The sequence below is a fragment of the Choloepus didactylus genome, chromosome 1, assembly GCF_015220235.1.
Source record: "Choloepus didactylus isolate mChoDid1 chromosome 1, mChoDid1.pri, whole genome shotgun sequence".
Lineage (NCBI taxonomy): Eukaryota > Metazoa > Chordata > Mammalia > Pilosa > Megalonychidae > Choloepus > Choloepus didactylus.
In genome coordinates this window covers 96,433,898-96,459,806 of record NC_051307.1, presented here as the reverse complement: position 1 = coordinate 96,459,806, position 25,909 = coordinate 96,433,898, and the positions used below count along the sequence as shown (strand labels likewise).

The 25,909-nt window shown below is 44.0% G+C and overlaps 1 protein-coding gene across 1 annotated transcript in view; it reads right to left on the bottom strand.

The window, feature by feature from the left end:
- XXYLT1 (xyloside xylosyltransferase 1) overlaps positions 1-25,909 on the bottom strand; it is a 231,940-nt gene that overhangs the window by 64,966 nt on the left and 141,065 nt on the right. The window contains exon 3 of the mRNA XM_037837943.1: positions 25,458-25,590. Within this exon, the coding sequence (XP_037693871.1) occupies positions 25,458-25,590 (133 nt within the window). The remainder of the gene's footprint in view (positions 1-25,457; positions 25,591-25,909) is intronic.

The window sequence follows — 25,909 nt, the reverse complement described above, 5'->3', positions numbered from 1 at the left end:
AGCAGCTGGCAAAGTCAGCCCTCAGGATGCGACTCAGGGAAAGCTACAATATGGGACCCAGGCTTCCCACATAGGAACTGGGTGTCTACAGAGCCTTGGCTCCAGAGAGGCCTCCTTCCTGCCTCTTGGAGCCTGTGCTAAGAGGGAAGGCTATCCATCCTTGTTTCCAATTTGCTGTGTTTAGAAGAAGTGGAATGGCCTTCCTTAGGGTGGGGGAGAAGGTGGGATGTTAGTCCAAAGGAGAGCACACTCAGGAGAAATGAGAGCTTCTCTGCGAATCTGAACATCTGAAGGGCCTTTGTGGGGCAGAGGGTAGAAGTAGGGACAACCGGTAGGAACTACAGTGGAGTAGATCTGCTCACTCACCTAAGGAAAAACATTCCAACCCACTTGCCCAGCCACAAAATCACAGGCTGCTTTGGAAGCGGCAAGCCCTGCATTGTGGGAAGTTCCCGCTGCGGCAAAGTCAGGGATGCTGTAGAGGAGATTCAAACAAGAGGAGATGCCCTCCAAGGCCCCTCCCAATCCTGAGGTTCTAAAATCGTATTAATAGAATCTACAATTGTTTGTTAAGAGTTAGGAGTGACATTTTAACCCATCCTTCTCGTTTTATAAATTTGGAAAACAAGGCGGATAGAGAGGAATTTTGGCCCAACCCTCCCAGGTTTGTCTTTCCATCCCCTGATCAAATGAAGTCATTCAGCAGGATGAGGAATGTTCCTGAAGCATTTCAATGAGAGGAAAGAGGCAGCATGGAGTTGGGAGTGGGGAGGAAAAGAGCAGGTGGTTTCAGTTCCTGAGGGCTGATGACACAGTGAGCTCCCCACGCCTCCCTGGAGAGCCCAGGCTGGCCCCGGACAGAGCCCACCCTCAACGACAGGCGGCTGAGACCCCCGGGAAAGACACTGCAGTATGAGTAGGCGGCTTTCACAGTCAACACCAGAGTGAGGGTTCTGTGGGTTAAAGGGCAGAAATGGAAACTCATTCGGCTCAAAGAGGCTCTCACCCAAAGTAAATCTTTCCTATCCCACTGGATATATTTCTAAAGGAAGGAAAGAAAGAAGGGAAGGAGGGAGGGATTACACAATGCTCCCAGGCCAATAAGAGAAGTTTTAATCCAAGTCAGGCTGCAGACATATCAGAAAAAGGCAGCCAATACCCTCCAATGACTAAAAACATTCCCCTCTGCTGTAGAAGTCAAGTGGCTTAACTAGAAACAATTCACACCAAAACTTACACTACTGAGATTTATACCCCAATGATCAAAAAACCCAAGAAACAGTCTGAGACCAGCCATCAACAATTCCCTTTAATTGCACATTGATTCACAAAATCACCAGGGGCATCAGTGTGCCGTGAGGAAAACTGATAAAACCTTTTGGCTCGACCAACCCACATATGTTGGAGCTGAAGTCTAGCCCTCGCCAAATGTGACTGTGGATGGACATGGGGAGGGCAGTTTGCATGGGTTGCAAATGCCAAGAGAGGAACTTGGATACTCTTAAATGTTTTAAGGGAAAAACCGTGATTGTCTTTCACATGAGACTACATGCCCTATAAACTCAAAAAAAGTAGACTCAGTGACCCAGGCTGCGAGGTGGCTGGATATGAGACTAGGAAACCATTCAAAATCTGCTGTTTCATAATTCAGGAAATAGAGGTCTAGGAACCATCCACCGGGGACCTCAGGAGTACACAGGACAGGCAAGGTGCTGAGGGCAGAGACCTGGTTTTAGTTCTATGAGCAACTCAGGGCAAATTCAACCTCATGATGCAGTCTCCTCTTCTGCAAAATGAGGATAAAACTACCTGCCTTCCTGTTTTACTGAATTACTCTGAGGAGCAAACAATTTGTCTTAGTTTGCCAGGGCTGCTGTAACAACAGCAGCCTTCAACAACAGAAATTTATTATCTCACAGTTCTGGAAGCTGGAAGTCCAAAATCAAGGTGTTGGCAGGGCTTTCGGTGGGTGGTCGGCAATCTCAGCTCTCTAGCTCTGTCACATGGCTGTCTCTTTCTATCTCTGTCTTTGTGCAAATTCCCTCTCCTGATAAGGACACCAGTTGTACAAGATTAGGACCCCTCTTAATCTAGTTTGGCTTCATCTTAACTGATAACATCTTCAAAGATTCTATTTACAGATAAGCTCACATTCACAGGACTAGGGGTTAGGACTTGAACGTGACTTTCAGGGGACACCATTCCATCCACAGCCCAGGTGAGCATTGCGTCAGCCTAAGGAACTGCAGCACTGTCATAACCCTTGGCAGGAGCAAGGGAACTGAAATGGGAGGCTCGGAGCTCAGCGTGCATGCCTGGGTTTCTGGTCAGGCGAACGGCGTGTTTGTCAGAGGGCATGGGGATTGGGAGCTTGGGCAAAAAAGAGCCAAGCAGAGGCCCAAGGAAGTAAATAGCTTATCATTTGCCTCTGGAATGGAAGTGGCATGGATGGTAAGCATCTGAACCGCAAGGGTCTAGCCTAGAAGACAGACGCCCAAACTGAGAAATGACCATGACCACAGGGAGTAAGTGTCTAGAAGGAAGTGGCTAGACTTCAACTTGGTCAAGGAAAGTGAGGCCGGCCACAGCTTAGGTTCCACCGCAGGCAGCCCTGGGATCACCCACGCCATTAGATCATGCCATGGGGCCTACATGCTGCAAAGGGAATGTGCCCTCCTCAGTGGCCACACAAGCCAGGGCAGAGAAGAAGCCCTGAAGTGGAAGGAAAAAGTGGGGTGAGAGGAAGGTGGAGCGTGAAGCTTTCTTCTGGGGCATGGGGGTGGGGGTGGCATGTAGGGATGGGCACATTACAAGTAGAAGCCTGAAATGCTTGAATACTGGTGCTCCAAAAACCCTTGACACCACATTGTTAGAAGCTATTTTCAGTTTGAAATTTACAACCATAGGTGGCGACTCACCTTTAGCTCCCATCTGGCCACAGTTTCTGGATCTTTGCCATCGGGGTTCACACACTGACCTCTGTACCATGGAACAGGAAAGCCAAGTTACGTTTTTCATCATGGCCAAGGGCATGCAACTGGCTTGTTGCCTCAAAGACCATGAAGAGAAAAGAGTGAGCAGTGGCTTCATAGGAGGCAGGATGCAGCCCCTTCCTGCACAGCATGTTTTCTTTCCAAGCTGGAACAAATTCCTTCTGGCTTCAAAGGTGGACCGAACCCACTCTCTACAGTAACCTCTCCATGTTCTGTAAATATCATCCCCGACTGACAAGCCCTAAGGGACAGTTATGGATCATATAAGGTGGGGACAAAGGGAAAGGGTGACTAACTCTTACCAGGCTCTTCTGTGCCTACTGCTGTGTTATATGTATGTTATATGTGATGCCATTTCATTCTCAACTATTTACTGAGCGTCTATAATGATCTAGGCCAGTGATTCTCAAAGAAGGAAAAGAGCAAGAGCAAGGGCAAAACTCCAGCATATCAGAATCACCAGGCAGGCCTTTTCAAACAGGACGTCTTCTCTGTTTGCACTTGTCTGTCATAAATCTCAAATATGCCAGGCGGGGGGCGGGGGGGATGGAGGTGGAGGAGGTTGAGAAATCATTTCATGCTGAGTGTATCCCCATTTCACAAATGAGGAAACTGAAGCTCAAAGAGGCTTAAGTATATCAAACAAAGTCATATGACTAGTAAGTGGTGGACCCAGGAGTCAACCCAGCTCTGTCTGATGTCAAGGATGGACACTTTCCCAGCATCTTCCCAGAAAACATAACGATTTTATTTTATCCTTGTGGCTAGAGAGTTCAGTTCCCTTTGCTTGATCCTTCATGCCATCATTCGAAAATAATCACCAAGTCTTTTAACTCGAAGTAAGATGCACTTGGAGAACCAGAGCTGGATATAATGGCTGGTAAAATGGTTTCAGTTGAAGACCCCTACACTGGACTCGTGAGCCTGGGAAGAGAGAGGGTGGGCAATGATTAGTTTTACTAACCAAGTGCCCCATCTTCCAAGGACTCAGAGCCTCGTAGAGTGTGACACACATGACCCGTCGAATGCTCCAAGAGCAGTACAAAGTGCTGAGGAGTGGGAACCACACCTGGGCGTGGGGAGGCCCTCAGGGAGCCCCAGCGGCACCTCATCTTGGCCTTGAAGGATGAGTCAGGCAAAAGGAAGAGAAGGATGGAGGGAGAGGACCCCAGGCAGAGGGATGAGCACATATAAAGCCTACAAATGTGAAAAGCACCTGTTTGGGAAATAATAAGGGGTTCGGTACTTCTAAGTTACAGAAGTGCAGTCACAGACACCCTCGCTGTGGGTGGGGGGCCAGCCCTCAGACTGTTTACTTCTTGAGGACAGGAGCTTGGCGCATGGTAGGCCCTACAACAGATACCTGTGGAATTCTTAGTGAATGGGTGCCGAGCTATTAAAATCACCCAATTAGCATGGATAAACTCAGACGTGCTGAGATGAGAGAACAAGAGCCACCTCCCGTAAGATGCTCCCATGACTGAGGTCCAGCTCACATCAGTTTCCTGAGGTCTTCCTCGTTGGGTAATTCCAGGGCCAGGCCACATGGGTAAAATCTGCAGTGCGATTCTTGAGTTTCCACATGTTTCCCCTTCCAGATTGGGGCTAGGCTGGGCTGGGCTGCCTTCGCCCATAGCCCCTGCGGATTTTTGCCACATGAGGGACCCCGCCCAGCTTCTGGAGATTCTGCTCCAGGCATAATGCAAGCCAACTCAGGAGGCATAAGGCGACATTTTCTGAGCCCTCCACTCTGGTCTGGAGAGCGAAGCCCTCTCTGCCAGCTATCTTTAGGCCCTCTGGATTGCACGAGAGCATGCAAGTCATGCTTTTACATGAAGGGTTGCAGTCCTGGTGAAATTCAGAACGTGTAGCTAACGCACACTAAAAGCAGCTCTTAGGAATTTTTGAGAACAGCCAAAAAGCAATGGTGACAACAAAACATTGACACTTTTTGTGAAGCAGCTACCTCACCTTCACTTCTTCCTTTCTACATGGTGTTATGGCCAAATTCTAGTGGTTAATTCTCAAAATTAGCAAATCAGTCTACAGGCAGTGTTAGCAGCACGTAACAAGGAAAGCCTAATTATCTTATTCCACTCACCCAGGGCCAATCGACAGCTCATAAGCTGGCATGGACTACCAGGGGATGTGTAGACAGTGGCCTTGGTAAGATTCATTTATAGAGACAGGGTACTTCTGCTCTCCCTTTGAGGTCCACAATGCCAAAAAATTCAGTCCAAGAATAGTCCAACACTCTTCTCCTGGCCTCCTGCCCCAACAGCTGATTCAACCTCAGCGGTATTCCTGACCCTAAGTACCTCAGCCTTTCACAGCTTTCCTCCCGGCCTCCTCACCCAACCAATCCTTTCCCTCTCTCCCTGCTCTGCCACTTCAATCTTAGGGTGATCACACGTTTTCGGTTTGTCCAGTATGGCTCTGGTTTACACTTGTTGTCCCAGTGTAATTATTGATAGCACACCCCACCCTCCTGCTTTTCACTCTCAAAAATATTCTAGTTTAAACAATGAATTGATGGCTACATTAAATGGTTACCCCAGTCATGCTGCCCTCCACCCAGGACTTTTTCTCATGGTGTTTATTTTTATTTATTACAGACAGGCGATCTAGAGTCAACAGACTCTAAGTAGTGGAGCTTAATTCAGACATGAACTTAACTTTCCTCCTTCCCTCAAAATTTTAACCCCTCTCTTGTTCCAGAAACAACTTTCTCAGCTAGTAAAGACACCAAAATGCATCCTATGAAGAGTCAGAAGCTTGCTACAGGTGTACCACAAATGTGGCTCTAAGTTTTCTATCAGGCAACTGAAAAAAGGGTTTCTGATTAGTTGCACAGAAGAGAAAAACAAATTAATCACCCAGGAGAAATACAACTATTCTGACTTGAAGACCAGGAAGAAAGTCTCCTGGTGGGCCATCCGAGAGGACCTTCTGCAATGTCATTAACAGAGTCCCTGGCACCATTCCCAAGCAGCAAGTCTGGGGCAGGTGTCTGTATGTGCACATGTTGGGACGTCTGTCAGTCCAGCTCAGCTCAGGCTTTTTTATAAGGCGGCACGGGACGGGCAGGACAGTGAAATGAGAAGCAGTGAGCCCAAACCACCTGCCTGCCTCCGTCCTGGGCCTCTCACTTCTCTCCTTCCCTCTCCTCCCTTTGGATTCCTCTCCCTCCTTCCCCCTCTGCCTTGGCCTTCAACCACCCAAAATCATCTTCAGACACTGAGAGTAGTTTAAAGATGCTGTTGTACACATTAACATTAAAGTAACCGCAGGCTATGATGCATGGTGGCTGTAAGGGGAGGATATCTGTTTTCTTTCAAAATTCTATTTCTGGACAAGAATTGTGCTTGGCATAGGCATTTTGTTACTAGGTGAGGCTGAGGTTAGAAAACATTTCATGGTATTTTAAGTTACCAATAAAAATCAACTATTTCAAGTAAAAGAAGAAAAACAAAGTTTGAGTGCACCAGAAAACTGGGCATCAGCTCCAAGGACCAGCCAATCAAGCCTCCTCATGTGCAGGCCGGCTGGCGGAGGCATCTGGCCATTTTTTGGCTTCCAGGAACCTTTAAACCAAAGGTCTCAAACTGGCAGCTCATGGGCTGAATGCGTTTTGTTTGTTTGGCCAGCAGTCTGTCTGCTTAATTGTCAATATTTAAAAAGCAGGAGCTTTTACATTAACAACACGGATTGCTGGCTTCTCTTGACAGAAGAAAAATTAGAAGCTCTGGCTACACTGGGCCCATATTCATGCATGACAAACGAGAACCAGGGCATGGGCGGGTTTTTAAAGCAACTGCTTTCCTTACCCCCTCTTTCATAGCCCATTTTTAAATCTTTGAAAACTTCTATTACTTCCTGGAATCATCTATCTGAAATTAAACTGCTACAGGCTGTATCCTGAGTTTCTGAATCACAGCTGGTCTCTTCTTGTACCTGTTACAATATGTTACAGTCACTGAATGATCCTCTTTTGAGAGCCTAATCAGATGTTCTCTCATTTTAGTTAAAAAAAAAAAAACAAAAAAACCACCCACCCACCTTCATCCGATCTTTAATGTGATATAGCATGTGTCTGGCTGGGGACTGAGGCTCCGCTGGCTGTTCAGTGCAGGTGGTTGGTGGACACTGACACTGACTGCAGTTAATCTCGTGCAATCTGGGTGCTGCGTTTCATCCATGAATCTGTCCCAGGTTCTGGCCTCTCGAGTTCTCTCTACTCCCTTTATACAGAAGCGTATTGCTTGCTCTTCTGGAGGCTGTGCTTAACCTTTGACAGCTATTAAAAGTCTGTGATGTATGAATAGAGAGGTGACCTGCAGAGCCAAAGAGGTTACCCTCTGCCCTCCTCCCAAACCCTGCCTACATCACTAAGACGGAGAAGGCAGAAGAAATGGGGGTGCCTCTCCTCTGCTCCAGATATTCCTTCTAAATAATCAGATTCATCTTTATGTCTTCATCTAGTTTAGACACTCTCTCCCAGTCTGACTCGAAAGCTGAATACCAATGAGTTGCAATTACATTATTAGGGACATGAACATCGTGTCCACTGCAAGGCCACAGAGAGTCTTGGGATTATTTTGCCTGCTTTATGGTTACAACTCATGACTGAGGTAAGATTGTCCTAGCTGTGAGAGCAAAGGCTTCCCTTTCTAATACTCCATGCAGATTCTGGGCTTCATTTCATTGAGGAGGACAGTGTTTCCTTAGAGGGTCAATGGGGACCAGGTGGAACCAGGGAATCAGCCGAATGCCCCGGTACCTCACTCCACACTGACGGAGAGTAATGAGGCCCTGGGAGCATTTCGAGGACTTCACATCTCTGAAAGCCCACCAGGATCAGTCAGCCTCATAACGAGTGCTCACTGACAGCAGGCAGGGACATAGCAAATGTCCAGGAAAGTCATCACATATTAAGCAATTCTGGTTCCTAATAGGTTTCCTCTTTTACAAATAGTGATAGAAAAGTCCTGAAGACAGGGACAGCTGGGAAGGCTGGGTTCCTGGGTCAAAGTGTTCCAATGGGGAGCTTCCTGATACAGGGGGTTGGTCGAGATTAAGGGATTCTCATGAGCAACAGCAAACGGCTCATTTAAAGAATTCACCCAATGCAGGAGAAGGAGGTAAGGTGTTCATTTCAAACCCAAGTCCAGTTTAAAAGCTTGACATTTCTGCAATAACCAATTCTGCTGCTAACCTGGAGGCGGAGGGTCTGGGGACTGAATCTCTGCACTTAGTCACCTGCCGAAATGTAGCCATGTGGCTGAAACATGCGCCCAAGGTGGCCATTCAGCCATACTGGATTCTCCTCACATGGAGTTGGTTATGCTTAACTTTCCACAAGCTGTTTGTCACAGAAGGTCCCTCTTGTGCATGTACCACTGGGATTCGATTGTGTTATGTTTCTTTTACCCCCAGGAAGATCCTGAGGAATAAGTAAGCCTTTTCTTGTGGCCTGGACTACAAATGGGGTTCTCTCAGTCAGATTTTTATTTGGCAAAAGAAACAGGTTGCAGGGGGAAAAAAAAAAAAAAAAAGACAATCCTCCTGGGTCCATCATCCTTTGCCACCCCTCAGCTAGGCTGCATGCTTCCGCAGGACGGAGCGAGAGCTAACTCCTTCCCACTGCACAGCCAGGCCCTCAGCCACCCTTCCAAGAAACCCTTCAGGTGCGGAAAGCCAGACACACCTTTCAGGATTCTAAAGGCAGAATACAAAACTGAGGACAAGGTGGGCCACACAGAGAAGTTCAGCCTTCATGTGGCAAAGTGCCTTAAGGGATATCTCTAAGCAGCAGGACTGACTTGGCATTTATGTCTTGGACATTTGCATCTTTATTAAATTTTATCTTCCCCATCTCCCTTCCATTATAATCTCTTTGAATCTTTATTGAATTCTATCTGCCCCATCTCCCTTATGTTATAACCCCCTTGAAAGCACCAACCAGGTCTCCTACTTCATAATGCCTCAAACCACCTAATCCTGTGGTTCATACATGCAAAAATCCCAATAAAAATTGAGAATAAAAATGTTTCCCTTGGATTATCTTCAAAAAGAAAAAAGGAAAGTGAATGCAAACTTCTCTAACAACACTGTGGGCCCTTTCTTAATGCCTCACCATCATATTGTTGAGGAAGCAACCCCTGGTTAAACATCTGTCCCTTCATTTACTCAACAAACACCTACAACAGGTCTGGCAATTCGGTCTGCATAGTTCGAGAACATGCAACCTGGTCCCATCCCATTTACTCTTTCATTTCTTCACTCATTCTTTCAAGAGACACTTGCATCACGGCAGATAATTTTTTTTATTGATTTAGCAGCACCAAAGCACTCAGAATGGGCAGGGAGGCAAAAGAACTGAAAGGAGCTGTGTTTACAGAGAAGAGAAGCCCCTCGCACGTTCAGCTGGAACCTTATTGCTCGGCCTGGACACTCAGCCTCCGGCAGCTTCCCCCAGAAGGGGCAACCGGATGCTCACAGCTTACCCCCAGGGAGGCACAGCCCCGCTGCAGGAAGCCAGCTCAGCTACAGTAGCGCCAGCTCACCTGGGTTCTTCTGCACATAGCTTTTCCTTTCTTAAATGCATTTTCCCATCGACATCATTTAAGAAATAACTTCATATTAGACGTTTATATCTCTACCACAAGGCAAGTATATCCCCCCCTTCTATTAGCAATTTCAGAGCGGCTGCCTCACTGTTCCCAGGCTCCACAGACTATGCAAAAAAGTTAGCCCAGTCCTCTGACTCCCAGAGAGTGAAAGAACCCTGGGCTTCTTCACCAATCACTATTTTAAAAGGTGGCAGGCTTTTCTCTCTTTTACTCGTATTTAACTCTAATAGAAACTGACAGATTCAATCTTGGTTAATTTAAACACGCACACAAAGAACAAGGAGCAAGGATTTTATTCTCAGGTGTCACAGGAAAGAAGAGAATCTAATACCTTTCATCTTCAAGTCCTACACTTACTCATCCTGAAATGATGGTGGTAGTGAGGTCCTCTTATGCAGCAGAGCGTCATGCCTATTGAACAATAGAGTTGAATTTCTTACAGCCATAAAGCCTTCCAGACGTGACTGCTACATTAATATCCTGACATGAGATAATCTGGAGAGAGATGGAAAATCCTGACTGCCTAATGTTAGAGTGGAGTTGTCTTTTTCCTCCTTCATACCCACTGGCTTCGGATTGGGGAACTTGAAGTCAAAATGATACTATGAGTTCACACAACTGTCCTCGGTTCTAACCCCAGCAATAGCAGATAGTATGTTTTTAAACAATATTAGATTTAAAATGACACTGGGGTTTAAAGAGGTATACTGAAATGTTTACAGATGATGTCTTGGATTTGCTTCAGAAATAACTGGGGAGGACGGAAGAAGAAAAGTGGATGGGAATAGAGATGTAGCAAGACTGGCTAAGAGTTCAGATAATTCTTGAAGTTCCATGCAGATGTTGGAAATTTTCCATAATAAAAAATGTTTAAAAAATTATATTAGGAGACCAGCAAGGTTTTGAACAAAGGAAGACTGAGTTAGGTATAAGGACATACCGTTATAAATACACTGTTACATGAACAAAAAGATGCACATGAGTATATAAAGTACACACACTGCTAAATTTGTAGAAAAGTACTGTAAAAATAATGGGAAACTGTTAACAGTGGTTAGTTCTGAGGAGTGAGGTTGGATGCAATGGGGGGAGGAGGGCATTTATTTTTATGTAATATCTTTGAATACTATTTGAAATTTCAATGAAAATGTATTATTATTTTTTTTTAATCATCATTTTATTGAGATATATTCACATACCACGCAGTCATACAAAACAAATTGTACTTTCGATTGTTTACAGTACCATTACATAGTTGTACATTCATCACCTAAATCAATCCCTGACACCTTCATTAGCACACACACAAAAATAACAAGAATAATAATTAGAGTGAAAAAGAGCAATTGAAGTAAAAAAGAACACTAGGTACCTTTTTCTGTTTGTTTGCTTCCCCTACTTTTCTACACATCGATCCATAAACTAGACAAAGTGGAGTTTGGTCCTTATGGCATTCCCAATCCCACTGTCACCCCTCATAAGCTACATTTTTATACAACTGTCTTCGAGATTCATGGGTTCTGGGTTGTAGTTTAATAGTTTCAGGTATCCACCACCAGCTACCCCAATTCTTTAGAACCTAAAAAAGGTTGTCTAAAGTGTGCGTAAGAGTGCCCACCAGAGTGATCTCTCGGCTCGTTTTGGAATCTCTCTGCCACTGAAGCTTATTTCATTTCCTTTCACATCCCCCTTTTGGTCAAGAAGATGTTCTCCATCCCACGATGCCGGGTCTACATTCCTCCCCGGGAGTCATATTCCACGTTGCCAGGGAGATTCACTTCCCTGGGTGTCTGATCCCACGTAGGGGGGAGGGCAGTGATTTCACCTTTCAAGTTGGCTTAGCCAGAGAGAGAGGGCCACATCTGAGCAACAAAGAGGCATTCAGGAGGAGACTCTTAGGCACAAATACAGGGAGGCCTAGCCTCTCCTTTGCAGCAACCGTCTTCCCAAGGGTAAAACTTATGGTAGAGGGCTCAACCCATCAAACCACCAGTCCCCTATGTCTGTGGTCATGTTAGCAACCATGGAGGTGGGGTAGGCGAATACCCCTGCATTCTCCACAGGCTCCTCAAGGGGGCAATAAATCGTTTTTTTTTTTTTGTTTTTTTTTGTTTTTTTTTTTTATCCTTGTTTGTCTTTTTTCTTTTTTTTTTTTTTTTTTAACTTTCCCTTCTTTTTTCAAATCAACTGTATGAAAAAAAAAGTTAAAAAGAAAACAAACATACAATAAAAGAACATTTCAAAGAGACCATAGCAAGGGAGTAAGAAAAAGACAACTAACCTAAGATAACTGCTTAACTTCCAACATGTTCCTACTTTACCCCAAGAAAGTTACATAATATAGCAACATTTCAGTGAACTTGTTCCTACTACATCCATCAGAAATTAACAGACCATAGTCATTTCTGGGCATCCCCAGAACGTTAAATAGCTTATCTGTTCTTCTTGGATTATTGTTCCCCCTTCCTTAATTGCTCTCTACTGCTAGTTCCCCTACATTCTACATTATAAACCATTTGTTTTACATTTTTCAAAGTTCACATTAGTGGTAGCATATAATATTTCTCTTTTTGTGCCTGGCTTATTTCGCTCAGCATTATGTCTTCAAGGTTCATCCATGTTGTCATATGTTTCACCAGATCGTTCCTTCTTATTGCCGCGTAGTATTCCATCGTGTGTATATACCACATTTTATTTATCCACTCATCTGTTGATGGACATTTGGGTTGTTTCCATCTCTTGGCAATTGTGAATAATGCTGCTATGAACATTGGCGTGCAGATATCTGTTCGTGTCACTGCTTTCCGATCTTCCGGGTATATCCCGAGAAGTGCAATCGCTGGATCGAATGGTAGCTCTATATCTAGTTTTCTAAGGAACTGCCAGACTGACTTCCAGAGTGGCTGAACCATTGCGCAGTCCCACCAACAATGAATAAGAGTTCCAATTTCTCCACATCCCCTCCAGCATTTGTAGTTTCCTGTTTGTTTAATGGCAGCCATTCTAACCGGTGTTAGATGGTATCTCATTGTGGTCTTAATTTGCATCTCTCTAATAGCTAGTGAAGCTGAACATTTTTTCATGTGTTTCTTGGCCATTTGTATTTCCTCTTCAGAGAACTGTCTTTTCATATCTTTTGCCCATTTTATAATTGGGCTGTCTGTGCTATTGTCATTGAGTTGTAGGATTTCTTTGTATATGCAAGATATCAGTCTTTTGTCAGATACATGGTTTCCAAAAATTTTTTCCCATTGAGTTGGCTGCCTCTTTACCTTTTTGAGAAATTCCTTTGATGTGCAGAAACTTCTAAGCTTGAGGAGTTCCCATTTATCTATTTTCTCTTTTGTTGCTTGTGCTTTGGGTGTAAAGTCTAGGAAGTGGCCTCCTAATACAAGGTCTTGAAGATGTTTTCCTACATTATCTTCTAGGAGTTTAATGGTACTTTCTTTTATATTGAGATCTTTGGTCCATTTTGAGTTAATTTTTGTGTAGGGGGTGAGGTAGGGGTCCTCTTTCATTCTTTTGGATATGGATATCCAACTCTCCCAGCCCCATTTGTTGAAAAGACCATTATGGCTCAGTTCGGTGACTTTGGGGGCCTTATCAAAGATCAGTCGGCCATAGATCTGAGGGTCTATCTCTGAATTCTCAATTCGATTCCATTGATCTATATGTCTATCTTTGTGCCAGTACCATGCTGTTTTGGCAACTGTGGCTTTATAATAAGCTTCAAAGTCAGGGAGTGTAAGTCCTCCCACTTCGTTTTTCTTTTTTAAAGTGTCTTTAGCAATTCGAGGCATCTTCCCTTTCCAAATAAATTTGATAACTAGCTTTTCCAAGTCTGCAAAGTAGGTTGTTGGAATTTTGATTGGGATTGCATTGAATCTGTAGATGAGTTTGGGTAGAATTGACATCTTAATGACATTTAGCCTTCCTATCCATGAACATGGAATATTTTTCCATCTTTTAAGGTCCCCTTCTATTTCTTTTAGTAGAGTTATGTAGTTTTCTTTGTATAGGTCTTTTACATCTTTGGTTAAGTTTATTCCTAGGTACTTGATTTTTTTAGTTGCTATTGAAAATGGTATCTTTTTCTTGAGTGTCTCTTCAGTTTGTTCATTTCTAGCATATAGAAACATTACTGACTTATGTGCATTAATCTTGTATCCCGCTACTTTGCTAAATTTGTTTATTAGCTCTAGTAGGTGTATCGTTGATTTCTCAGGGTTTTCTAGATATAAGATCATATCATCTGGAAACAATGACAGTTTTACTTCTTCTTTTCCAATTTGGATGCCTTTTATTTCTTTGTCTTGCCGGATTGCCCTGGCTAGCACTTCCAGCACAATGTTGAATAACAGTGGTGACAGCGGGCATCCTTGTCTTGTTCCTGATATTAGAGGGAAGGCTTTCAGTCTCTCACCATTGAGTACTATGCTGGCTGTGGGTTTTTCATATATGCTCTTTATCATGTTGAGGAAGTTTCCTTCAATTCCTACCTTTTGAAGTGTTTTTATCAAAAACGGATGTTGGATTTTGTCAAATGCTTTTTCAGCATCTATTGAGATGATCAATTGATTTTTCCCTTTCGAGTTTTTAATGTGTTGTAATACATTGATTGTTTTTCTTATGTTGAACCATCCTTGCATGCCTGGAATGAACCCCACTTGGTCATGGTGTATGATTTTTTTAATGTGTCTTTGGATTCGATTTGCAAGTATTTTGTTGAGGATTTTTGCATCTATATTCATTAGGGAGATTGGCCGGTAGTTTTCCTTTTTTGTAGCATCTTTGCCTGGTTTTGGTATTAGATTGATGTTAGCTTCATAAAATGAATTAGGTAGTGTTCCATTTTTTTCAATGTTTTGAAAGAGTTTGAGTAAGATTGGTGACAGTTCTTTCTGGAAAGTTTGGTAGAATTCCCCTGTGAAGCCATCTGGCCCTGGGCATTTATTTGTGGGAAGATTTTTGATGACTGATTGGATCTCTCTGCTTGTGATGGGTTGGTTGAGGTCTTCTATTTCTTCTCTGGTCAGTCTAGGTTGTTCATATGTTTCCAGGAAATTGTCCATTTCTTCTACATTATCCAGTTTGTTGCCATACAGTTGTTCATAATATCCTCTTATAATTTTTTTAATTTCTTCAGGATCTGCAGTTATGTCACCTTTTTCATTCATTATTTTGTTTATATGGGTCTTCTCTCTTTTTGATTTTGTCAGTCTAGCTAGGGGCTTGTCAATCTTGTTGATCTTCTCAAAGAACCAACTTTTGGTGATATTTATCCTTTCTATTGTTTTTTTGTTCTCTATTTCATTTATTTCTGCTTTAATCCTTGTTATTTCTTTTCTTGTACTTGGTTTAGGATTGGTTTGCTGTTCATTTTCTAGCTTCTTCAGTTGATCCATTAGTTCTTTGATTTTGGCTCTTTCTTCCTTTTTAATATATGCGTTTAGTGCTATAAATTTCCCCCTTAGCACTGCTTTTGCTGCATCCCATAGGTTTTGGTATGTTGTGTTCTCATTTTCATTCGTCTCTATATATTTAGCAATTTCTCTTGCTATTTCTTCTTTAACCCACTGATTGTTTAGGAGTGTGTTGTTTAACCTCCAGGTATTTGTGAATTTTCTAAGTCTCTGATGGTTGTTGACTTCTAATTGTATTCCATTGTGGTCAGAGAATGTGCTTTGAATAATTTCAATCTTTTTAAATTTATTGAGGCTTGTTTTATGTCCCAGCATATGATCTATTCTGGAGAAAGTTCCGTGAGCACTAGAAAAGTATGTGTATCCTGTTGATTTGGGATGTAATGTCCTGTAGATGTCTGTTAAATCTAATTCATTTATCAGATTGTTTAGGTTTTCAATTTCCTTATTGGTCTTCTGTCTGGTTGATCTATCTATAGGAGAGAGTGATGTGTTGAAGTCTCCCACAATTATTGTGGAAACATCAATTGCTTCCTTTAGTTTTGCCAATGTTTCTCTCATGTATTTTGTGGCACCTTGATTGGGTGCATAGACATTTACGATTGTTATTTCTTCTTGCTGAATTGCCCCTTTTATTAGTATGTAGTGGCCTTCTTTGTCTCTCAAAACATCCCTGCATTTGAAGTCTATTTTATCTGAGATTAATATTGCTACACCTGCTTTCTTTTGGCTGTAGCTTGCATGAAATATTTTTTTCCATCCTTTCACTTTCAGTTTCTTTGTGTCCCTGTGTCTAAGATGAGTCTCTTGTATGCAACATATTGATGGTTCATTTTTTTTGATCCATTCTGCGAATCTATATCTTTTAATTGGGGAGTTTAATCCATTTACATTCAACGTTAAAACCGTGAAGGCATTTCTTGAATCGGCCATCTTATCCTTTGGATTATGTTTGCGATATTTTTCCCTCTCTCTATTAATATCCTTTATTGTACCCATACCGAATCTCTTTAGTACTGAACCTTTCTCCAAGTCTCTCTGTCCTGTCTTTGTTTCTCTGTCTGTAGGGCTCCCTTTAGTATCTCCAGTAGGGCAGGTCTCTTGTTAGCAAATTCTCTCAGCATTTCTTTGTCTGTGAAAAATTTAAGCTCTCCCTCAAATTTGAAGGAGAGCTTTGCTGGATAAAGTATTCTTGGCTGGAAATTTTTCTCACTCAGAATTTTAAATATATCGTGCCACTGCCTTCTCGCCTCCATGGTGGCTGCTGAGTAGTCACTACTTAGTCTTATGCTGTTTCCTTTGTATGTGGTGAATTGCTTTTCTCTTGCTGCTTTCAGAACTTGCTCCTTCTCTTCTATGTTTGACAGTGTGATCAGTATATGTCTCGGAGTGGGTTTTTTTGGATTTATTCTATTTGGAGTTCGCTGAGCATTTATGATTTGTGTATTTATGTTGTTTAGAAGATTTGGGAAGTTTTCCCCAACAATTTCTTTGAATACTCTTCCTAGACCTTTACCCTTTTCTTCCCCTTCTGGGACACCAATGAGTCTTATATTCGGACGTTTCATATTATCTATCATATCCCTGAGGTCCATTTCGAGTTTTTCAATTTTTTTCCCCATTCTTTCTTTTATGTTTTCATTTTCCATTCTGTCATCTTCCAGGTCACTGATTCGTTGTTCAACTTCCTCTAGCCTTGTACTATGAGTGTCCAGAATCTTTTTAATTTGGTCAACAGTTTCTTTAATTTCCATAAGATCATCCATTTTTTTATTTAGTCTTGCAATGTCTTCTTTATGCTCTTCTAGGGTCTTCTTGATTTCCTTCATATCCCGTACTAGGGTCTCATTGTTCATCTTTAGTTCTTTGAGTAGCTGCTCTAGGTGTGTCTCTTCTGGTCTTTTGATTTGGGTGCTTGGGCTTGGGTTATCCATATCATCTGGTTTTTTCATATGCTTTATAATTTTCTGTTGTTTTTGGCCTCGTGGCATTTGCTGAACTTGATAGGGTTCTTTTAGGGTTTGTAGACCTATTGAAGTCCTTATCTCTAATTTATCAGATCTACAGCTTTGTGGAGTACACTTTCTCTAACTAACCAGCAGGTGGCGTCCACGAGCCACCTGTTCTCCACAAGCCAGTTCTCCCCTGCTTAGCCTTTTTGGTCAGTGGGGGAGTGAGTCTTGTGGGGCCCAATTGGTGTCCCAAGCTTGCGTGTGTAGTTGGTGTTGCCTGCCCTGTATGTGGGGCGTGTTTCTGGGCAGTCGGGGAGGGGGGGTGGCCCTAACAATCAAATCTTCCTGATGATCCTAGAGTTTTAAAGCTACTGCAATAGTCTAATCCTTCAGTTCAGTCCTGCCACAGTTTGTCTCTGCCACTGACCCACAAGTCTTTGGTATTGGTGTATGGCTCCTGAGACTTGCAAGTGGGCCCCTCTTCCAGGCTGTGCACCCTGGGTCCTCTGTTGAGGGATGACTGTGCTATGTCGCAGGTGAGTGCCATCCCCCCAGGGCAGTTCTGGGCTGCTGGGCTGTGTTGGGAGGCTCCCAGTCTGCTCAAATGATGGCTGAATGGGGCTCTGTTAATTCACACTGCTCCCCCTTCCCAGCTCTGGGACATTCAGCTGAGGTTGCAGGGAAGGCTAATGTCCACGCCCAGTTTTGTGGTGTGTGCCTGTTATTTGAAGCACTTCCGTCACACTGGGTTGTCTGGGGCAGCTCTGGGCTATGGGGCTGGCGATGGGCAGGAGTGTTTCCTGTCCACCAGGATGGTGGCTGTGAGCGGACACCCCCCTTTTGTTGGGATGTTGTGTTGTTTAGTGAATTTTCTCAGCCACTGGATTATTGCCTTTTGTCTCAGAGCTCTCTTAGTTCTGCTCTTGACTTGATGTGCCCAAATTTCAATTCTTTGAAGCTTTCTGTATTGAGCTTCTTAGAGTAATTGTTTTAGAAAAAGCAAAAAGGATTTAAAAAAAAAAACAAACAAACAAACAAAAAAAAACGGCCCTCCTCAGAGATCTAATGGGTTATTGAAATGCTAATAGACAAAGCAACCAGGGCCATTAAGGAAAAGTGCCCAGGGCAGAGAGATCAGCCTTGCTTCGGGATTTGCATATGCGCCTCAAGGCCTGATCTCCGCCCTTCCCCTTTCTGTGTTCACCAGAACTCCAAAAATCCTCTGCTTTTATTTTGGAGTTTTTCGTGTTGTTTTTTTTCTATGCCCGTCTCCTCTCTGCTGGGCTGGCTGCTCTCAGAGTCTCTGGTGTCTGGCCTCAGTCTATCTATGGTTGGAGTTTGAATCAGTAGAATGAGTTTCCGGTAAGAGCAGCCACTGCAATTCTCCCTTCTCCTTCCTGGAGCTGACAGCCCCTCCTCCCCCGGGACTGAGCCTGGCAGGGAGGGGCGCGGGTCCCCTGGCCGCAAAAACTTACAGATTTCGCTGATCTCAGCAGTTCCACGTTTTCATGAGTGTTGTATGAAGTATGCCCAAAGACAGATTGCTCTGTGGTGTCCAGTCCACGCAGTTCCTGGCTTTTTACCTACTTTCCTGGAGGAGTAACTAAAACATACAGCTCACCAGTCTGCCATCTTGCCCCGCCTCTCCGTATTATTTTTTTAATAATATCTTTTACATATATTTTTTTAATCCAAGGAGGAGGAACATAGTAAGGCTCAAAATTGAGATAAACATCTCCATGAACCAGAAAATGGAACAGACACCTTATTAGTGACCAAAGCTAGAGCCATGGGCAGGAGTCTAGAAGGAGGCAGAGTGGCCAGACACACACACTCTGTAAGGGAACAGGGACCAAAATATCCTATGCGTAGCAGAGAGCAGAAGCCAGGCTCAGAGCATGTGTTTCAGCTTCCTGGGCTGCTCAAGCAAACATCATGAAATGGTTCGGTTTAAACAATGGGAATTTATTACCTCACAGTTTTGAGGCCAGGAAATGTTCAAATCAAGGTGAGGCTTTCTCCCCAAAGACCGTGGTGTTCTGGGGCTGGCTGCCAGTGATCCTTGGCTCCTCTGTCACATGGCAAGGTGAATGGTGGCATCTCCTGGTCTTTTCCGGGTTCCATTTCAACTTCCTAATTCCTGTGTTTCTCTCTCTCTCTCTGTCTGAATTTCATTCTGCTTATAAAGGGCTTCAGTAATAGGATTAAGACCCAACATGATTGAGGTTGGTCACAACTTAACTGATGTAACCTCATCAAAAGGTCCTACTTACAATGGGCTCACACCCACTGGAATGGATTAGATTTAAAGACATGTTTTTCTGGGGTACATACATCTCCAAAATACCACAGTGTAAAACCAGAGAATGGGGTGCCTGCCTCAGACACCGTGAGCCCTTCTCTTGCCTCTCCCCTTTCCCTCCTTTTTCCTTCCCCCTCTGCTGCAATGGTACTGCAAACTTCTTTAGGCATACTGCCCCCCACTTTGATCTCTTGGTTTCTGATGGAAGTATATTAAAACTTCCCTCTATTTAATGGACTAGTTATTTTCTCCTGGTCTGCCAGTTTCAGACTTGCAAATACCTCATACGGTTTGTGCTGGTTTGAATGTATTGTGTCCCCCAAATGCCATTATCTTTGTGGTCTTGTGTGGGGCAGACGTTTTTGGTGCTGGTTAGATTTGCTTGGAATGTGCCCCACTCAGCTGTGGGTAATGATTACTTTGATGAGATGTTCCCATGGAGGCGTGGCCCCACCCATTTGGGGTGGGCCTTGATCAGTGGAGCTATATAAATGAGCTGACTCAAAGAGAGGAAACAGAGTGCAGCTGGGAGTGATGTTTTGAAGAGGAGCAAGCTTGCTAGAGAGGAACATCCTGGGAGAAAGTCGTTTTGAGGCCGGAGCTTTGGAGCAGATGCCACCTGCCTTCCTAGCTAACAGAGGTTTTCCGGAGGCCATTGGCCATCCTCCGGTGAGGGTACCCGATTGCTGATGTGTTACCTTGGATGCTTTGTGGCCTTAAGACTGTAATTGTGTAGTGAAATAAACCCCTGTTTTATAAAAGCCTATCCATCTCTGGTGTTTTGCATTCTTCAGCATTAGCAAACTAGCACATGGTTTAAGATATATAGCAAAAGTATAAAAACTGGCCTGGATAGATAACTAAATTCATGATGGTGATTTCCTCAGGGGAGCACAATACCAAATCCCTGCTGCAAGGAGGTTGGAAAATAAAGTATCCAGCCTTTTTGTCTTCTTCAATGGAAGACAGGCTTACACAGCAGGGAATTCTTCAAACATAGGAAGGGGGTTCAGAAGTCAAAAAAGTTAGAACTAATCACACTAAGTTAGCAGAAGCATCAATTTTACATATAAGGAAACTGAGGCTCAGAAGTTAAGTGACTTCCTTGGGGTCACTAAAATAGCAGAGCTGGGGCTCTGGGTAAAATTGCCACTGCCACCACCAACACTGAGTACTGCTCTGTACCAGACACTATAAATATACTGTCTAAGTTAATCCTCCCATCAACTCTGCCAGATATGGTATTATAACATCCGTTTGTCAGCTCAAGAAACCGAATCTCAGAGAAGTCAAGATAATTGCCCAAGGTCACACAGCTATTGAGTGGCAGAGGGTGTTCATCCACATCCCCTCCTCCCACCTCTTCACTTCCCCTCTACATGCCTCTGAGAGCCCTTCTCTGGTCCTCAGAATGATATATGGCAGCCTGCAGATAAGCTGGAAATTTTATTGCCAAGCAGCTGGAAGGAAGCTGGGCTGGCACAAGAGCTGTCAATAAAAAACCCAAGTGACTTTAAAGGGTGAAAGAGTGGACACTATTAAAATACCACAAGAAACAAATCCCTGCCTGGTAGTGTTATCAGCAGCTGACAGGATTGCCTGCTGCTTCCGCCTCATGGTGGTTCTGGGCTCAAAACAACACACAGCTGGCCTGTGGAGCCCAGAGAGAATCAAACTGGAAGCCCACTGCCCACTGCCCACTGCTGGGCCCACGAAGCTCCTTTCAGCAGCACCTCAGGAGGCCAGCTCTGGGGCAAACCATAGCCAAGGGCTGCAACCAGCACCTCAACACACACACACAATCTCTCACTGACTCAGCTTGGCAGGAGCCCTGGGGCCTGAGGCTAGGGCATCAACAGGCACCCTGGCCCCAGTGACCTCCTGGGAGCCAAGGACCCAGGACCCAGGACACATTCGGACCCCCTAGCACCTGCAGGTGGTGAACCCCAGGCCTGACGCCTATGGGGCCTTTGAGGGCTGCCTGCCTCTGCCTCTCTCTCTTGCCCCCGTTACCCTCACAAGCTTCACTTCGGTATCCTTTGTTCCTGCTCACTCAAGGATCTTGTGGAAAAGCCAGATCATTTGCTTCTGTTAACAAGGAAAGCTTTAAAATCTCGGGTAGGGCTAGGGTAGCTAGACTTAGCAAACGAAAGAAACAAACAAAACTAGGATGCCAATGAAATTTAAATTTCAGATAAACTACAAATAATTGTTTAGCATAAGGAAGCCTTACGCAATATTTGGGACATGCTTACATTAAACAATTATTTGTTGTTTATCTAAAATTCAGCTTAACTGGGTGTTCGGTATTTTAACTGGCAACCTATCTGGTGAGTAGTTGGGGGGGTAGAATGGGGGTCACCAGAGAAAAGAATCACCAGGAAAAGAAAACATAAAACAGAGTTATGAGGATTAAAGGAGGGGGTGAGGAAACACATTTTACAGCGGCCTCTCTGGTGCCACAAACTTTCATGTGCATTATTTCATTTGAATTTTCCAGTTATTTTCTGCATTCAGTATATTTATTCCAACTTACAGATGAGGAAACCGAGGGTAAGAAAATCAAGTGAATTACGAAGGGTCCCGTGGATAATTTGTGGAAGGCAGGGCTTCTGAGGACAACCCGAGGGCTAATTCTTCTCTGCTGTGCTGCTTTATTTGCTGATACAGCTTGATAGCTTTACAGGCTGCCCATAAAGCGGGTCCAACACTTTTCTTCTACTTTTCCAATACATTCATAAGGAAACAAACTCAAAATGGCATCCCGGAGAAACACATATTTGCAAAATGCAGTGGTCTATTTCCAGAGACCATTCTATTTTCAGACAAGGCCCTAGGTGCTTCTTTCCTTTTGGTCACTGGTCCCAATTAAACACGCCGCCAGTGACGACCTGTCCAGGGCTCAAGCTTCCTGATAAAGAGGCAGAGAAAAGGTCAAGGAAGGAAGGCTGGTTCCACCCCAGGAGAGCACTGCTCCACATTTCTCATACGGAAAAGGCCACATGATGTTTGACTCAAAAGGGACCTAATACAGACCCCAGAGGGAAAGTTTCCTTTATCACCATGCTAAGGTCCAGAAAACACTCTCAGTTCCGTGCACCTTTAGGGGGGAAATTGTAAAAAAAAAAAAAAACTATTTGTCAAATGGGCAGTGGGAAATTCTTTCTCCCCCACACCCCCCTCCCAAGCTTCTAACATTTGTGGCACACAATAGAAGGGAAACAGCCATAAAAATGACTCAGTAGATGTGCCCTTTTGAAGTGCAGTAACTGTCGGACAAGTGACTATAAAAATAACGTAGCTGGGGAGATGAAAATTTATTCCTGCTTAGTCTTCCAGATCAAAATGTACTTAGTTAACCGACAGGTTTTCCTTTTGTGCTTTTATTTATTTATTTTTCCTCTTCTCATAGATGCCAGCAAATTCCACTCACAATAAAAAAAAAAAACTTACCCGCCTCACACTTCACCATTCAGGGGGACCCCTGGGTTGTTGGAAGCCAGCTCCTCAAGGCTCTCAGGGAGTGGCGAGTGCACCCCATTGCAGGCAGCTGTCAGGGCAAGTGTCTGAGCTGGGGATCCCCCATAAACTAAGTATGATGGCTCCTGACCAAGGCTAGGGAGAAAGGGGCTGAGACAACCTGCTGGAGAGCAGGGTCGGCTATTATCTGTCCTTCCTTGGGCAGTGTGTTCTCACTCCCCTTTAATTCCCAACCTTAGGTGCAGACTCCAAAGCCACAGCCAACTCACACTTGATCCATCAGTCAGGCTGCTGGAGTCACCAAGTTTCTTGCAGAAGGCGGCAAAAAGCCACACACTCCACTTCTGGTCTGCCATCAGCAGCACCAAACTATTCCCAGCCCTAGCAGGAGACGGCAAATATTAAAAGGCAATTACCCAGAGCCAGTAGGTGCATATTAGTGCAGGGCAGTCATTTGCAAACAATTACCAGAGGGCTTTAGAAACATTTCAGTTGGGAGAAAAGAGGGAGGGGGAGGGAGCCTGTAAAGGAGATTCAATTTCTGTTGACTCTGAGTGCCCAAGCTCTGCAAGCAGGACATTTTTTGCACTCTACCAGCAGCCCAGCAGCAGAGGTCTCATTTTTCTCATGGTGCATAATGGCACTTATAGACTCTGAAGGTGAGAAAACTCAATTTCATTTTGAATTTAAAATCTTTCAGATTACTTTCGAGACGGCCAATTAAATTGATTTAAGTTTCACTGTTTATAAAATCCTAGATCCATGGAACATATAGATTTTAGCCAATACTTTTAAATTAAGTATGATCAGGTTTCCAAGTTTCCATTTATATGATGTGAGCAGACTTCTAAGGAGGGTTTAAAGGCTTCAATGCTCTATCTGCATTTAATAATCTTCCCGGTTTACCTATCCCAGGCACAGCAGGCCTTAGGAAGCTCTAAGGAGCTTACCAGCAGACAAGCAATTTTGATACAGAGGAAAGACAATGAAGAAATGGTGAGGGTCAGAAGAGCTTGTGATCACAAAATGCCAGAGCTGGGGGAGGGAGGTCTTGTAGCTCACCTGCTCCATCCTCAGATGGGGAAGCCAAGGCCCAAGGGTGGTGGCAGAGCTGGGACTAGCACAAGGACTTTTGACTCTCAATTCAGTATTCCGTCAACTTCCTTTGTTCAATCAAGTACCCCTAATATAGAAGAACCTTGGATGAAGGTGGGGGTGTCTAACCCCTCACGCCCCTTCTACACACTCCCATTCCTGTAACTCTGAGGCAACTTGTGAGACAATTGTGAAAGGGAAAACAGCCCACAAGGCTTCTAGGAGTTACCAGCTCATTCAGAGACTTGCATGATCTGGGTCTTGCAAATAGCCACAACCAAGCAGCTGGCTGTTACTTCTTCCCCTCCCTCTTAGAGGAAGCAGAGGCCCTGAGTCACCAGCTGTCGGTGCCCAGCAGCTCTCAAAGGACTGCGCCTGGCTCCAAGAAGGTCCACAGGGAGTCAGCATTAGGCCTTTGCATGGAGAACAAAGAGCAGCAAGCCCAGGGGCCAGAGAAATCCCTGCTCTTTCCAAGCTTGGGCAGTTCTGGCTTTGGGTGAGTTGTGGCTCCGACTCAGAGGAGAAGGAGTCAGCAACACAGAACTCTGGTCCCAGGGATGTGCATCTGATTTTAACAAAAACCTCTAGGTGCTTCTGCCTTGCCTTTCTTTTTTTTTTTTTTTTTTTAATTGTAAGACATATATTACACATAAAATAGTGCATGCAAATATATGTATAACTAACCAAGTTAAGAAATATAGCATTGCAGCACTCCAGAGGCAACCCCGTCCCTTGTAGCTCTCCCCATCACATCCTCTCCCCACCCTCCCAAGGTAACTGCCAGTGCTGACTTTGAGGATCATTTCCTTGCCTTTCCTTATAATTTAATCAATTTTGTATGCATCCCTAAAGATTACAGCTTCATTTTGCCTATTATTGTATGCAACTACAGTTTGCTCATTTTTGTTGCTGTATAGTACTCCATAGAAATAGCACCATTTATTTATCCATTCTGTTGTTTATGGACATTTAGGTTGTTTTCAGTTTGGGGCTACTACAAACAAAGCTTCAGTGAATATTGTTGAACATGTCTCCTGGTTTGCAAGTGCTGGACTTTCTCTATGATATATATTTGGCAATGAAATGCTGAATCCTGAAGAACGTGCTTCTTCACCTTGGCTAGGTAATGTCCATCTGTGTTCCAAAGTTGTGCCGCCTTCCCTCCGTATAAATCTACTGATAAACCCACACTGCTTATACAGATTAAGGGTCCCTCTAGTGACTCAGAGGCCGAGGAAACTTAGTTTATCTCTAGAAGGGAAGTTACCCCCTCTGTAAGGCAAAGCCCAAGATTTTAAAATTCTGAGTTTATCCAAACCAACACCCAAAACAGATGGGTTTTCCAGAAGGAAAATATCACACAATCCCCCCAAATAATGAGGTAGCATCCATGGCTTGGAAGCAGACCCACCTGCTCACAGCTATTAACTACAAACAGGAGGTACAAACGTGTTCCTAAGATATAAAGCACAAAAAAGACAGCATGTCAATAAATTGCCATCTGCCCTGGGTAGCAGAAAGGACAGGGTAAAGGGGTGCAAAGGGGGCCTGTGGGCCACTCCCTTCTAGCTGCAACATACCTGTACACAGGCTGCATCTCTCTGGCTATGCCAATGACGGCGCTTGGCAGGAAATTGTCAAACTCCTCAAACAACTCCCGGATGTTTGTCTTGAACTTTAGGTCTAGGTCCAGCTGAATTATCTGCAGGATATCTGGAGGAAAGAAAAGGACAACAGTATGACAGACATACATCTTGGAAGCTTCAGGTATTGACAAAAAAATGAAGTGAGGAGTACAGAAAAGAGTACAGGATTATTATTGCTGTCACTGACTGATGCAATGTTACAGCTTGATACAAAGGCTATTCGTCCACTATCAACTCCCTCTGCCCCCCAAGTCTGCATGAACAACTGCCCCCCATCTATCCTTCCAGTTGCAGTTATACATTTTGTTTAAAACTAGGTGACCACATGACCTTAGTTGTTTCATTGGTTAAAATGGGGAAGATACTACCTGCCTCATGAGGCTGTG